Source organism: Schistocerca serialis, chromosome 4 (assembly GCF_023864345.2).
Source record: "Schistocerca serialis cubense isolate TAMUIC-IGC-003099 chromosome 4, iqSchSeri2.2, whole genome shotgun sequence".
In the NCBI taxonomy this organism is placed as follows: Eukaryota; Metazoa; Arthropoda; class Insecta; order Orthoptera; family Acrididae; genus Schistocerca; species Schistocerca serialis.
This window is the reverse complement of record NC_064641.1, coordinates 880,990,736-881,005,160: the sequence shown is the minus strand read 5'-3', so window position 1 is coordinate 881,005,160 and position 14,425 is coordinate 880,990,736. Positions and strand designations below refer to the sequence as shown.

General features: G+C 46.2%; 1 protein-coding gene and 1 pseudogene across 1 annotated transcript in view; both read left to right on the top strand.

The window, feature by feature from the left end:
* Positions 1–14,425, top strand: part of LOC126474826 (uncharacterized) — a 135,477-nt gene that overhangs the window by 103,677 nt on the left and 17,375 nt on the right. The window contains exon 2 of the mRNA XM_050102301.1: positions 10,574–10,795. Coding sequence (XP_049958258.1) covers positions 10,574–10,795 — 222 coding nt within the window. The remainder of the gene's footprint in view (positions 1–10,573; positions 10,796–14,425) is intronic.
* On the top strand, positions 9,875–9,992 carry LOC126475757 (5S ribosomal RNA; annotated as a pseudogene).

The following is a 14,425-nucleotide window of genomic DNA, read 5'->3' as shown; positions in this document are numbered from 1 at the left end:
CAGAAAATTATCTCCACGTATTCGAGCCTCCACATCTACCTCAGTCCTCCTACCTTTTCCCCTCACACTGTCCTAACCACACCTTCCTTACCAGTCATTCAGTTTTGCGTGCACTTGCCCACTAAGGTGAAGCAGAAAATCGCCTACAATTGTAGGAGTTACGATCTCCTAAACGGTCGCCAGCATCTTTTGCGACGCGGCTAACGGCGTGCGGTTATTAATTACTCGGACGCAAGCGGCGGCGAGTGTGCGTAGTCTTAAACGGCGGACTTTGGAGCGGCTGGGAAGCCCGGTCTCGGCGCTTTAACGGCCTGCTGCGGTGCAACATGCGACTCCCACCCCGTCCATCAATTATCTCCTTGTCAGCGCTTTTGTCCCGGCGCTGCGGTTTACGGCGATCGTCCCGTGAAAGCCCATTAGCCAGAGCACCGGCCCGCGGCGCTCTGCCAATAAAATGCAGCCGCCGCTTGTCGCTATTAACGCGGACATGGACGCCGCCAGGCCGCGACAAAGCGCCTCTCCCCTCCTCACGGCTGCTCGCGGACGCAGAAAGGGCCGGCAGGAAGCGTCGGCGCACGCACGCACGCACGTGCGTACGGACCGTTACGCGCTCCCCAAATACACCCCTTGACCCTTTCGCCGGCTAATGTAAGCTGCGGCGACCAAGGGTCCTCGACGACTAAGACAAAGCCGTACATCGAGGGCGATGTCAAAAAATAGGCGTCTAATAGTGCTGCTACTCGCTGAGAACTCTTGAATCGTCATTATTACTTACAGCTTTTTATATGCTCAGACTGACTGTACGAGGGAGCACAGCGTTACAAAACCAAGCCAGAAACTTGTAGGCCGAACATCCAAAATCTGAAGTTACTGAAGTTAAAGTCTTCTGGGTTATTACGCCGCCTCATGTTTCCTCTTAAATGTTCTTCGTTTCGACCCCTCTGCTGGGATCTTCCTCAGGATCTCTTTTTTTTTCTTTATTGATTTTCAATTCCCCCCGAAGGGGGCGGGCTGGCAGCACCTTAGTACGCTGCTCTACAGCCTACAGACTGTTTTAAAAACGGAAGAAGAAAGGAAACAAGAAAAACAGGCGATAAAACGGTGACTTAAAGTGTAAAATGGTGGAAAAATGCGGAAAGTTAAAACAGAAAGCAAAGGGTTTGGCAATGTTAATAAAATACACAGGAATCAGACAAGTAACATAGTAGACATACAATTAAAAAACATGGCGACAGTCTGGTTTCTGTTCGCAAGAGATAAAAAATCACACCCAGCGGCAGTATGATGGCCGTTCGCAACACTTCCCAAAAGGCACAACATGGAACACTCACTGTAAAACACTCACCGTAAAACACTGCATGAAAATGGCGGCACAAAGATGACACTCCCGAGACAAAGGCAGATGGGGGGGGGAGGGGGGGAGGGACCTTGAGGAGGGTGAAAAACAAGGAGGGAGGAGAAGAAAAAACGAAAGGGGGGGGAACCAAGGAGGGAGATGACTCATAAGGGGGCAGAGGGGCAGGGCAGACGTGAGAGGGAATGAGAAGAGGCAGAGGAGGGAAATGCAAAAGGACTCGGGGGAGAGAAGGGGGCAGAGAGAGGGGAGGTGGGGAAAAAATTGGATGGAAGGGGGGAGAGGGAGCCTGGGAAAAGGACAGAGGAAAGGAGGGGGAGCGAGGATCAGAGTTGATAGGAGGGATAAATGGAGGGAGAGAGGGCATCATCTGGGAGGGGGAGTTGATGGAAGCCACCTTGGGAAAGGAGATGAAGGGTGTAGAGATGGAGGGTAGGGGGGACACAACATTGAAGACGCCGCAGGGGGGATCTTTTGGTGTCCACTGCTGTTAGAACACTGTCAGAGACAAGTGTCGCGTCGACTAACAAAGGGGGAGTTCTCTGGGGTTCGTGCTGGAGAAGTGATAGTATTGGTTAAAATTCATATGGCTGCCATTGCAGGGCCATAGTCATAGGCTAATATTCCCGCCCTGATGCAGAAGAAGGGGCATTGGTAGCTAATCTCCTGTGGATACCACTGGCGGTCCATCGTCATTGGGTAGAAAGCCACTTTTCCACACTTATGCTGGAGAAGGGTTATTGGTTGGAATGCCTGCTGCCGCTATTGGTTGGTCGTCATCAGTGGCTAGATTCCAAACGGACAGAGCAAGAGAAGGGGAATGTTTACCCAAAATATTATTGTCCGCCGAGGTGACTTGCAACGCGTTGATTATGCCGCTCACACACCGCTGCCGCGTATTTACTCCCTTGATGGCAGGGAGCCACGATGCCGGAAGCCTATAGCCGTCCTTTCTGTTGAAATTACCGGTAGATGCGTTCTTAGAAATTTGAACGGCTTCTCGGACCTTTCTTCTATAAATGTTTGTTTCTTTAGCCAGTACACATACGTTATTAAAATCGATGTCAGAGCCACAGTTCTCGTGATGTTCCGCTACTGCCGATTTTGCACTTTGTTTTAGCCGCATATGCCGTTCGTGTTCCTTAATGCGTTCTTTAACAGTTCTTCCCGTTCTGTCTATATACACTTTGCCGCAGCCACATGACACTTGATAGACGCCTGCATTGTGGAGGTAATCAGGAGCATGCGTTTTGCGTCATAAAAAGTATTTTATTTTGTTTTGACTAAAGAAAGATGTCTGAATACCATTTTTCTTTAAAATGCTGCTTATGCTGTCAGTGACCCCAGAAACGAACGGTAACCTGACGGAGTGAGAAGGCAGTTCCTCATCAGTCTTATTAGCGGTATAAATATTCCGCCTAACAGCCATGTCGATTGAATAACTATCATACCCATGTGCCTTCAACGTCCTCTTTAAAAAACTCAACTCCGATTCCAAGTTGTCGTCATCGCTGATACGGAAGGCACGTGATGACAAAGTGTTGGTACTGCTTGCTTCCGGGCTGGTTGGTGGTGCCAAGTGGCATCTAAATAATTGTTTGTGTTAGTCGGCTTTCTGTACACTCTGTGACCTAGAGTGTTATCAGATCTCCTGTATACCAACACATCTAGGAACGGGAGACCGACCTCACTCTCAACCTACAAGGTGAATTTTATTTTGGAGTGAATCCCATTTAAGAAATTGTGGAACGCATAAAATTCTTCTTCGCCGTGTGGCCATATAACAAATGTATCGTCCACATAGCGCAGCAAGCAAGAAGGCTTCAAAGGAGCACTACTTAACGCTTGTTGTTCAAAGTGTTCCATAAAAACGTCAGCTGCAACTGGTGAAATGGCTGAGTCCATAGCTAGGCCGTCAGCTGTTCATAGAATTCACCATTGTATTTAAAATAGCTCGAACGACACTGGGACGTTAGTAAATAACGATGTCGCATCGAAGCCAACAAGAATGTCACCTGCAGATATACTCAGTGTGCGTATAATTACTAAAAAAATGTTTCGAATCTTTTATAAAAGTATTTGTTTTACCAACTAGATGTCTCAGTTTGCCAGATAAATGACGTGCTAAAAAATAAGTCGGCGAGTTAATCCCATCGACTATAGGCCTCAAAGGAACCGATTCTTTATGTATTTTCGGTAGTCCGTACATTCTGAGTGAGAACAACGCATCTGGTCAACCGGCCGGAGTGGCCGAACGGTTCTAGGCGCTTCAGTCCGGAACCGCGCTGCTACTACGGTCGCAGGTTCGAATCCTGCCTCCGGCATGGATGTGTGTGATGTCCGTAGGTTAGTTAGGTTTAAGTCTAGGGGACTGATGACCTCAGATGTTAAGTCAGATAGTGCTTAGAGCCATTTGAACCATTTGAGCATCTGGTTAAAAACATTCGCTCGGCTGCTCGTAAGAAATAGTCTGCAAAATTGGGGAGCTGGGAGAAACAAGATTCCAAAATTGTTATTTCTGATGTTATTGATTCAGGAAATTGGTAGTTATGCTGACTAAAGAACTAAATTTTCCAAGCGGTACACTCAAACATCGAGAGTTATCCGTGGAATATATTTTTCAACGTAAAATACACTGAAAAGCAAAAGAAACTGGTACACCTACCTAATACCGTAAAGGGCCCCTGCGAGCACGCAGAAGTGCCGCAAGACGATGTGGCATGGAGTCGACTAATGCCTGAAGTAGTGCTGGAGGGAACTGACACCATGTATCCTGCAGGGCTGTCCATAAATCTGTAATAGCACCAGGAGGTGGAGATCTCTTCTGAACAGCACGTTGCAAGGCATCCCAGATGCGCTCAATAATGTTCATGTCTGGCGAGCCTGGTGGCCAGTGGTAGTGTTTAAACTCAGAATAGTGTCCCTGGAGCCATTCTGAACGTGTGAGGTGCCGCATTGTCCTGCTGGAATTTCCCAAGCGCATCGGAATGCACAGTTAACATGAATGGATGCAGGTGATCAGACAGGATGCTCGGGTACATGTCACCTGTGACAATCGTATCCAGACGTATCTCTCCAACTGCACACGACCCACACTATTACAGGGCCTCCACCATGTTGAACAGTCTCCTGCTGACATACAGGGTCCGTCAATTCATGAGGTTGTCTTCATAGCCGTACACAGCCGTCTGCTCAGCACAATTTGAAAGCACAATTTGAAACGGCCGGCCTGAGTGGCCGAGGGGTTCTAGGTGCTTCAGTCTGGATCCGCGCTGCTGCTACGGTCGCAGGTTCGAATCCTGCGTCGAGCATTGATGTGTGTGATGTCCTTAGGTTAGTTAGGTTTAAGTTGTTCTTCCAGGGGACTGATGACCTCAGATGTTAAGTCCCATAGTGCTCAGAGCCATTTGAACCATTTTGAACCATTTGAAACGAGAGTCGTCCGGCCGGCAACATGTTTCCACTCATCAACAGTCGAATGTCGATGTTGACGGGCGCAGGCGAGGCGTAAAGCTCTGTGTCGTGCAGCCACCAAGGATACACGAGTGGACCTTCGGCTCCGAAAGCCCGCATCGAAGATATTTCGTTGAATGGTTCACACGCTGACACTTGTTCATGGCCCAGCACTGAAATCTGCAGCAATTTGCGGAAGGGCTGCACTTCTGTGATTCTGAACGATTATCTTCAGTCCTCGTTGGTCCCGTTCCTGCAGGATCTTTTTCCGGCCGCAGGGATATCGGAGATTTGATGTTTTACCCGATTCCTGATATTCACGGTACACTGGTGAAATGGCCGTACAGGAAAGTCCCACTTCCTCGGAGATGCTGTGTCCCATCGCTCGTGCGCCAACATGACGTTCAAACTAAACAAACCAGACAATGTAGGAGCAGTAACCAACCTACCAACTGCGCCAGACACTTGCAGTCTTATATAGGCGATACAAACCGCAGCGACGTAGTCTGCCTGTTTACGTGTCTCTGTATTTCAATAAGCATGTCTATACCAGTTTCTTTGCCGCTTCAGTGTATAATCTGTTGGGAAACTACCATCCATGTGTCGAAACCACGTATATTTATTTGTTGGTTGGTTGGTTTGTTGCTTGGGGAAGGAGACCAGACAGCGTGGTCATCGGTCTCATCGGATTAGGGAAGGAAGGGGAAGGAAGTCAGCCGCGCTCTTTCAGAGGAACCATCCCGGCATTTGCCTGGAGTGATTTAGGGAAATCACGGAAAACCTAAATCAGGATGGTCGGACGCGGGATTGAACCGTCGTCCTCCCGAATGCGAGTCCAGTGTCTAACCACTGCGCCACCTCGCTCGGTTATATTTACTTGTAAGGCATATAAAATTTGCCTCTAGAACTATAAACTTTGCCGAAAAAGTGAAGGGCTAGGTGGCCAGTCCCCACTCTCGCTAACAAACTATATCCAGGATACGTTCAAGGCCCAAGCTACGCACGTTGGCGCTTGGAACGGCTAGCTGAGAGGTGCGCCGGGGGCGTCTAGTTGCAAGTTTTATATACCGTATGCGCCACAGTTAGTACCGAAAACTGGCGCGGGTGAAAGTGTGCGAGTGAAAAATGAGGATAGGGTGTGCGCCAAATCATAGGGAAACCGCATCTAAGAGTGCGCAGTTAAGGGGGGGAGTTGATGAAATTGACCAAAAATGTCAATTTTCGACTTATTTTGTATTTGTTAGTACAACTCATGGACAATAAGTTCCCAAAGTTTCAATGTTGAAATCGCATCCGAAATGCCTGAAAATTAATTAAAAGTGTGACGCGGCCTCCCTGCCACGCTCACGTTTTGAAGCAGCACTTCAATACCAGCTCAGTGAACAACGATTCTGTGTATTACTTTCAACCAAACGTGTGCGGGATACACCTGGAAGGTCGCGATACATACCCTTTGGTTTTATAGATCTTTGGCCGATCCTGCACTTCTCAAAAAGTGTGTTCATGGCAAAACCTCAAATCCAAATGAGTCTCTAAATTCACTAATATGGAAACGATGCCCTAAAAACACATTTGCATCTGCTACAGTTGTCAGAATCGCAACTTATGATGCAGTTATTGTATTTAATGACAGGAATGTCGGGAGGATGAAGGTATTAGAAAGAATGGGCTTCAAGATAGGAAATTTTACTCAAGACATCCAGAGAAAAATAGATTTACAGCGCGTCTGTGCAGCTGAAAATTCAGTTGAAGACCTGGTAAAGGAAAGAAGATAGACGACAGGAAACCAGAAGAGAAGCCTTGAAGGGAAAGACGACCTAGAGTATAAATGTGGTGCCTTCTGAAGAAGTGACGTAAGGAAAAAAGTTAGGTTGAACATTAAATTACGTTTCCTGAAATGTTTGTTTTTTAAAGTTTATGTACCTTTTTCCTCAGATTCTATGAATGCTAGAATTGTGAAATTTTGTGCACATATTTCTGTAAACCTAATAAACGTTGTCTCAAGAGCAAATGTTGAAATTCTGTTGCAAGCTGAGATACGGGGAAAAGTGTTCAGAATTTTGCATGAATTTAAAATTGTACTTGTGGAATTATAATTAAAAAACCTATGAAAATTCTCCTATTTGACCTTTTCCAAAACCTCATGAGAAAAGCTTACAACAATAAAGAGATGGAACAGAAAGATTTTTGTAGAAATCTCTTAAATACTTTCCGAGATAAAGGAACATACATTATTTTTTGAAAATAAAACTTCAAATTTCATTCACAAAACAGTTGAATATATATAGACAAAGGATTTTGTATGTAAATGTGTTACTTTCATGTAAAGCGTGGTACAAAATTTCATTTCCATGTCTCTGAAATTGTGGATTTGGTGGATTTTTGAGATAGTCTGTGTTTTCTCGTCAACGTCCCCCCTTAAGGAATAAGAGTAAATATCTGCGTTATTATCAATGTGGAAACAAAATCATTTTAGATTTAGATTTATTAACACAAAATATGCATGTTCAGAAAATCTACAGCAGCACAGAGGTAAGAGTTTCACTGAACTTTCCAAAAATACAAGAAACGGTAAATGCGCACTCTTTCGTTCACATGTGCCTAAGAATACGCAGAACATGCCTAAAGAGCACGCATTTAGCAAATGGCACAAACGAACGCAGTATCACACCTCAGTTGAACATCACTGTTGGTTCCGCCGTCTCCCATACTCAGTGCACTGGATCTAGTCCTCTGCAAACGCGAAAATCTGTGTTCTCTACTGACAGCTTTCAGTCTTTTCGTTACATGAGACACCTTCGGACCAAGAACAGCGGCAACCGTTGATTGCTTTCTCCACTTTCATTTCGTTGTCTGGCTTCACTGAACGGCTCTTCAGCTTAGATGAGCTTCCTGTCCGATTTTCATGATCTGAAGTCATTCGGAAACAAAACCTGTCCTTCGAACGCAACCACGCAAATTTCCAGTTGTGCCCCAAAGAAAGACCGAACGAGATGGCGCAGTGGTTAGCACACTGGAGTCGCATTCGGAAAGACGACAGTTCAAACCCGCGTCCGGCCACACAGATTTAGGTTTTCCGTGTCTTCCTAAACTGCTACAGGCAAATGCCGGGATGGTTCCTTTAAAAGGGTACGACCAACTTCCTTCCCCGTCCTTCCCTAATCCGATGGGACCTCTCTGTTTGGTCCCCTTCCGCAAACCAACCGACCAGTTCTAAAGAGAGCGTACACACTCCTGGGAACGTTTTACGCGCGCTCTTTCGTACAGGAACAGTGATTCCAAGCGATGTCAACAGACGGGAGCACACGTCACATTTGCCAAACATGTGGATGCAGTATGGTAGTTTGCAAGCCGGTATTTCAAAATACAATCAAGAATTGAAGGCTATTTCTCGCTTGTTCTATGTACATCTTGTGCAACACAGTACCAGAACTACAGCAAGAAAGCTGAATAGTGATATTCACCTGTTTCACTTCGGAAACACTGTATTTCTCCAAACAACTTCTACGAGAAGTTTTTAATGCCAGTCTGAACTACTAGGGTGAGTCAAATGAAAACCTTTAATATTTTTTAAAATATTATTTATTGTGCAGAAGTGGTACAAAGCTGTATCACTTTTCAACATAATCTCCCCCTCGCTCAATGCAAGTCCTCCAGCGCTTACAAAGTGCATAAATACCTTTAGAAAAAAATTCTTTTGGTAGTCCGCACAACCACCCATGCACAGCGTGGCTTACCTCTTCAACACGACGGAATTTCTTTCCTCCCATTGCGTCTTTGAGTCGTCCAATCATATGGAAATCACTTGGGGCAAGGTCTGGTGAGTATGGTGGATGAGAAAGACACTCAGAATGCAGGTCTGTGATTGTTGCAACTGTTGTACGGGCAGTGTGGGGCCTTGCATTTTCATCTTGCAAAAGTACACCTGCTGTCAGCAGTCCAAGTCGCTTTCATTTGATTGCAGGCCGCAGATGATTTTTCTGTGTATGTTGCACTGGTGACCGTGGTCCCTCTAGGCATGTAATGCTCCAAAATGACGCCTTTTTCGCCCCAAAAGATAGTCAGCATAACCTTCCCTGCTGATGGTTCTGTTCGAAACTTCTTTGGTTTTGGTGATGAGGAATGGCGCCACTGCTTGCTCGCTCTCTTCGTTTCCGGTTGGTGGAAGTGAACCCAGGTTTCGTCCCCCGTAACGATTCTTGCAAGGAAGCCATCACCTTCTCGTTCAAAGCGCCGAAGAAGTTCTTCACAAGCATCAACACGTAGTTCCCTCATTTCAGGAGTCAGCTGCCGTGGCACCCATCTTGCAGACACTTTCTGAAACTGGAGCACATCATGCAGAATGTGGTGTGCTGACCCATGACTAATCTGTAAACATGCTGCAATGTCATTCAGTGTCACTCGGGAGTTTTCCTTCACTATGGCTTCAACTGCTGCAATGTTCTGTGGAGTCACAACTCGTTGTGCCTGACCTGGACGAGGAGCATCTTCCACTGAAGTCACACCATTTGCAAACTTCCTACTTTATTCGTAGACTTGCTGCAGTGACAAACCTGCATCACCGTACTGAACCTTCATTCGTCGATGAATTTCAATAGGTTTCACACCTTCACTACGCAAAAACCGAATAACAGAACACTGTTCTTCCCTGGTGCAATCTGCAGTATGCTGCCACCTACAGGCCATTCTGCACGCTGTTTGTAGCACGCTTACCCATTTACAGGATAACGGCGCGAAGTTTCGATTTGTTATTACAAATTTGAGGTTTTCATTTGACTCACCGTCGTACGTCAGTGGCGAGCTGAACAGTTTAGTCAACCGTGAGGGACACAAGCTGCGCTCTATTTGGGACTGCGCACTCTTTAGCACATTTACCCTACGTCTCTTGTATGGAAACATGTTGACGAACTTGCCGTGCATATCTCACGAGGGGTAATTGCACGCTGTTTCACAAAACTGGCCCTTTTGCGGCACCCCTTTTGTATGTTTGGCAACTTCGTATTCAGATAGACCTGGGAGTGTACATTTTCCATTAAATAATATTATATTAAGTATAGTATATCTAATGGCAACGGCCTTGCCGCAGTGGCTACTCCGGTTCCCGTGAGATCACCGGAGTTAAGCGCTGTCGGGCGTGGTCAGCACTTGGATGGATGACCATCCAGGCCGCCATGCGCTGTTGCCATTTTTCGGGGTGCACTCAGCCCGTGATGCCAATTGAGGAGCTACTCGACCGAATAATAGCGGCTTCGGTCAAGAATACCATCATAACGACCGAGAGAGCGGTGTGCTGACGCCACACCCCTCCTATCCGCATCCTCAATGAGGATGACACGGCGGTCGGATGGTTCCGATGGGCCACTTATGGCCTTTAGACGGAGTGGTGGTGCTGGTAAAGTACATCAAAAACAGACTACAGAAACTGGTAAGTAACATATCCGACGTAAGAAAAACAGTCAACAAATTCTATGTAAATTACTGCACGCTACTCTCCAATGGTGAACGCCAAACTTGTCATATTGTACAGCAGACAGGCATTCCTCCAGGAAAGCCACTTCCCCGAAAGGCCACTTTGCCCGCCACAAGCGCTGCTCATTCCACAGTTTATCGAGACTTTCGCTCATGTCCCGAAAATGACAAAATGAACTGACCGATACCACGGCTCGAAAATAAGTGATAAACGAAACGTACGCGATAACAATGTGTGCTGCCAGATGGCTGGTGTAGAGGCAGATGGACAATGAAGCCGTCGCTGCCCTGTCGCAGGGAGACGGCGACTGGCTGCTGCGAGCGTCGCGTCCGGAGCAGCGGCGCGGCGGCGTGGTGTCGGTGCGCCTCTGGTGGCGGCCGCCCGAACCGCCACCTGCTGGGCGCGGCGCCTTCCTGGTCACGTGGGAGGTGGCCGGCGGTGCGCTGCGCGGGAACCTGGTCACCGACGCCCGCTGCGCCACGCTCTCCCTGCAGCCCGCCACCGTCTTCCGCATCCAGGTGAGAGAGCCGTCTTGCTGCGGCTATCTTCATTCCCCACTACTGGTTCGATGCAGCTCTCCATGCTACTCTGACCTGTGCAAGCCCCCTCATCTCCGAATAACTCCTGCATCCCACGTCCATCTTAACCTGATTGCTGTACTAAACTCTTGCCCCTCCCCTCCCCAGATTTTCTTACCCACCCCCTTCTTCCCCATTTGCCTTTCCTCCCCCCCCCCCCCCCCGTTTCCCAACAACCCACATACTGTACCTGCATTGTTGCTTGGCTCATGGAACCCCCCCCCCCCCCCCCCACCGCTCACCAGTCACCTTACCATCAAATTACACTTCTCCCTGTCCCTACGATGGAAACACCTTTCTGCTACCAACCCTACCAGTCAGACCCAACCACATACCAATTCTGAATCCTGCCTGATTCAACTCACTCCTCCATCCAACCATGATCCACTCCCATTGCCCCCAAATCACCCAGTTACCATCCCAGAATTTCTTAACCCAAAACGTTGCATCACCATCATTCCCCAAATCTCTCAACATACAAGCTAACCTTTCATCTGCCACAGAAAGAACCACATTCTGTCACATAAAAACTAATCACAACCTTATAATCCTACCTCCTGACATGCGCTCTGACACCGTTGTTTTGAAGTGCAAGGATAACCTGGCAGAAGGACTCTGCCAGTTGTCAGATTTCCTGTCACAGCGACCCCATTCCAGAATTCCAACAGGATCTCCATTCTCTCCTTGAATCCTTAGGTCCATCCCAGAAACTCTCCCTGGAGTCTCTCCTCGCCCCTACTGCTATTACCTTCACATGCTTCCTAAAGTCCATAAACCCAAACACCCTGGATGCTCCATTGTGGTGAGAGAATATTTTTCACCTCGCACTAATCTTACAGGAATGTCTCCGTTTAGCCGGTGAGTCCTTAGTTGGTGGTATTGGAGATGTACAGAATAACTGGGCACCGTTTCCCACCCGAGTTTTGCGATGATTAAGCCACACCGTCCTTGAACTGATTTAGTCAGCCACTGAACATAAATTCTTCCCACCTGTTATCTCGTAGCCTTATATCCCCTTGCAGAGCTGCAGCATAGCCGTCGGATTCTGAAAGTTCAATACTACTATTTTGTACATAATGAAGTGGGAAGAATTTTATGATAGTTCAATACTACTATTTTGTACATAATGAAGTGGGAAGAATTTTATGATGCAAATAATTTTTTACAGGTTGCCACAGTGGTGCGTTTATTTAAAAAGCACCATAAAATGAATTTGTTCACACTGATCATGTTGTTTTTGTTGTGGTCTTCAGTCCAGAGACTGGTTTGATGCAGCTCTCCATGCTACTCTATCCTGTGCAAGCTTCTCCATCTCCCAGTACCTACTGCAACCTACATCCTTCTGAATCTGTGTACTGTATTCATCTCTCGGTCTCCCTCTACGATCTTTACCCTCCACCCTGCCCTCCAATACTAAATTGGTGATCCCTTGATGCCTCAGAATATGCCCTACCAACCAATCCCTTCTTCTAGTCAAGAAGTGCCACAAATTTCTCTTCTCTCCTAAAACTATTCAATACCTCCTCATTAGTTACGTGATTTACCCATCTAACCTTCAGCATTCTTCTGTAGCACCACATTTCGAAAGCTTCTATTCTCTTCTTATCTAAACTATATCGTCCACGTTTCACTTCCATACATGGCTACACTCCGTACAAATACTTCCAGAAACGACTTCCTGACACTTAAATCTAAACTCGATGTTAACAAATTTCTCTTCTTCAGAAACGCTTTCCTTGCCATTGCCAGTCTACATTTTATATCCTCTCTACTTCGACCATCATTTTTATTATTATTTTGCTCCCCAAATAGCAAAACTCATCTACTACTTTAAGCGTCTCATTTCATAATCTAATTCCTGCAGCATCACCCCGTTTAATTCGAATACATTCCATTATCCTCGTTTTGCTTTTGTTGATGTTCATCTTATATCCTCCTTTTAAGACACTGTCCACTCCGTTCAGCTGCTCTTCCAGGTCTTTTGCTGTGTCTTACAGAATTACAGTGTCATCGGCGAAACTCAAAGTTTTTACTTCTTCTCCATGGATTTCAATTCCTACTCCGAATTTTTCTTTTGTTTCCTTGCTCAATATACAGATTGAATAACATCGGGGATAGGCTACAACCCTGTCTCACTCCCTTCCCAACCACTGCTTCCCTTTCATGCCACTCGACTCTTATAACTGCCATCTGGTTAGTGTACAAATTGTAAATAGCCTTTCGCTCCCTGTATTTTACCCCTGCCACTTTCAGAATTTGAGAGAGAGTATTACAGTCAACATTGTCAAAAGCTTTCTCTAAGTCTGCAAATGCTAGAAACGTAGGTTTGCGTTAATCTATTTTCTAAGATAAGTCGTAGTGTTAGTATTGCCTCACGTGTTCCAACATTTCTACGGAATCCAAACTGTTCTTCCCCGAGGTCGGCTTCTACCAGTTTTTCCATTCGTCAGTAAAGAATTCGTGTTAGTATCTTGCAGCCGTGGCTTATTAAATTGATAGATCGGTAATTTTCACATCTGTCAATAACTGCTTTCTTAGAGATTGGAATTATTATATTCTTCTTGAAGTCTGAGAGTATTTCGCCTGCCTCATACATCTTGCTCACTAGATGGTAGAGTTTTGTTGGGCCTGGCTCTCCCAAGGCTATCAGTAGTTCTAATGGAATGTTGTCTACTCCCGAGGCCTTGTTTCGACTTAGGTCACACCGATCATAAATTAGCTATTAACGGTTCGAGTGCATGGTCTACCGCATGACTACATCGAAAGGCATCTTGTTGACAACTGCGAACTATGGCGCACAGTCTGTTACTTGAGCGTGCGATCGGCAATTCGTATAGTACGGTATATCTTCCATTATGCCAAAGTTATTCACTTATTTATCAATATCAACCTTTCCTGGCATTGTAAAATTACTGGACGATATTATTTATGACCCGTAGGCTCCTCCTGATGTCTGGGTGGCAAAAGGCAACTTTTGTCAGCAAATATCTATTAACAATTTCTTGAATCCCGCCAGAATAAATATACTTTCTCTACGTATCTCTTTGCTGACGCCACGAGCGATTTATGCATCGGCACCTCTTTCCACTGGCTCTAAGAGCGCCACATGGTCACTCGCCTACGCTAGGCAGCGTGGGAACCTACCGACCGCTCCTTACTCCGTACCTACTGCAGCGCTGATACATTCACTTCACGTATGTGAAATAGCAGACTTGGAAATAAAGTAAAATGCGCTCTTATCTGCAAATGAGGTGTACCTTACAGCCTCTAAAAAGTTTTAAATTCAATAAATACTTCTCCTATCCGTTTCTTTTTTTTCATCTCATTTAATTTTTATTGTCAGTTGGCTGAACAGCGGGTTGTCTGTACCGCTGACAGCCCACCGCCCACCCATAAGGCGGGTGGATGGATCAAATCACAACAAATAAATTAAAAAAAAACTAATCTCCTTGCTCTCCCTCTACAGTTTGTACTCTCTGTCCGCCATCCACACCCCGATACTCCAGTACCAAATTGACAATTCCTTGGCGCCTGTGGGTGTGTCCTACCAACTTACCCCTTCTTTTAGTC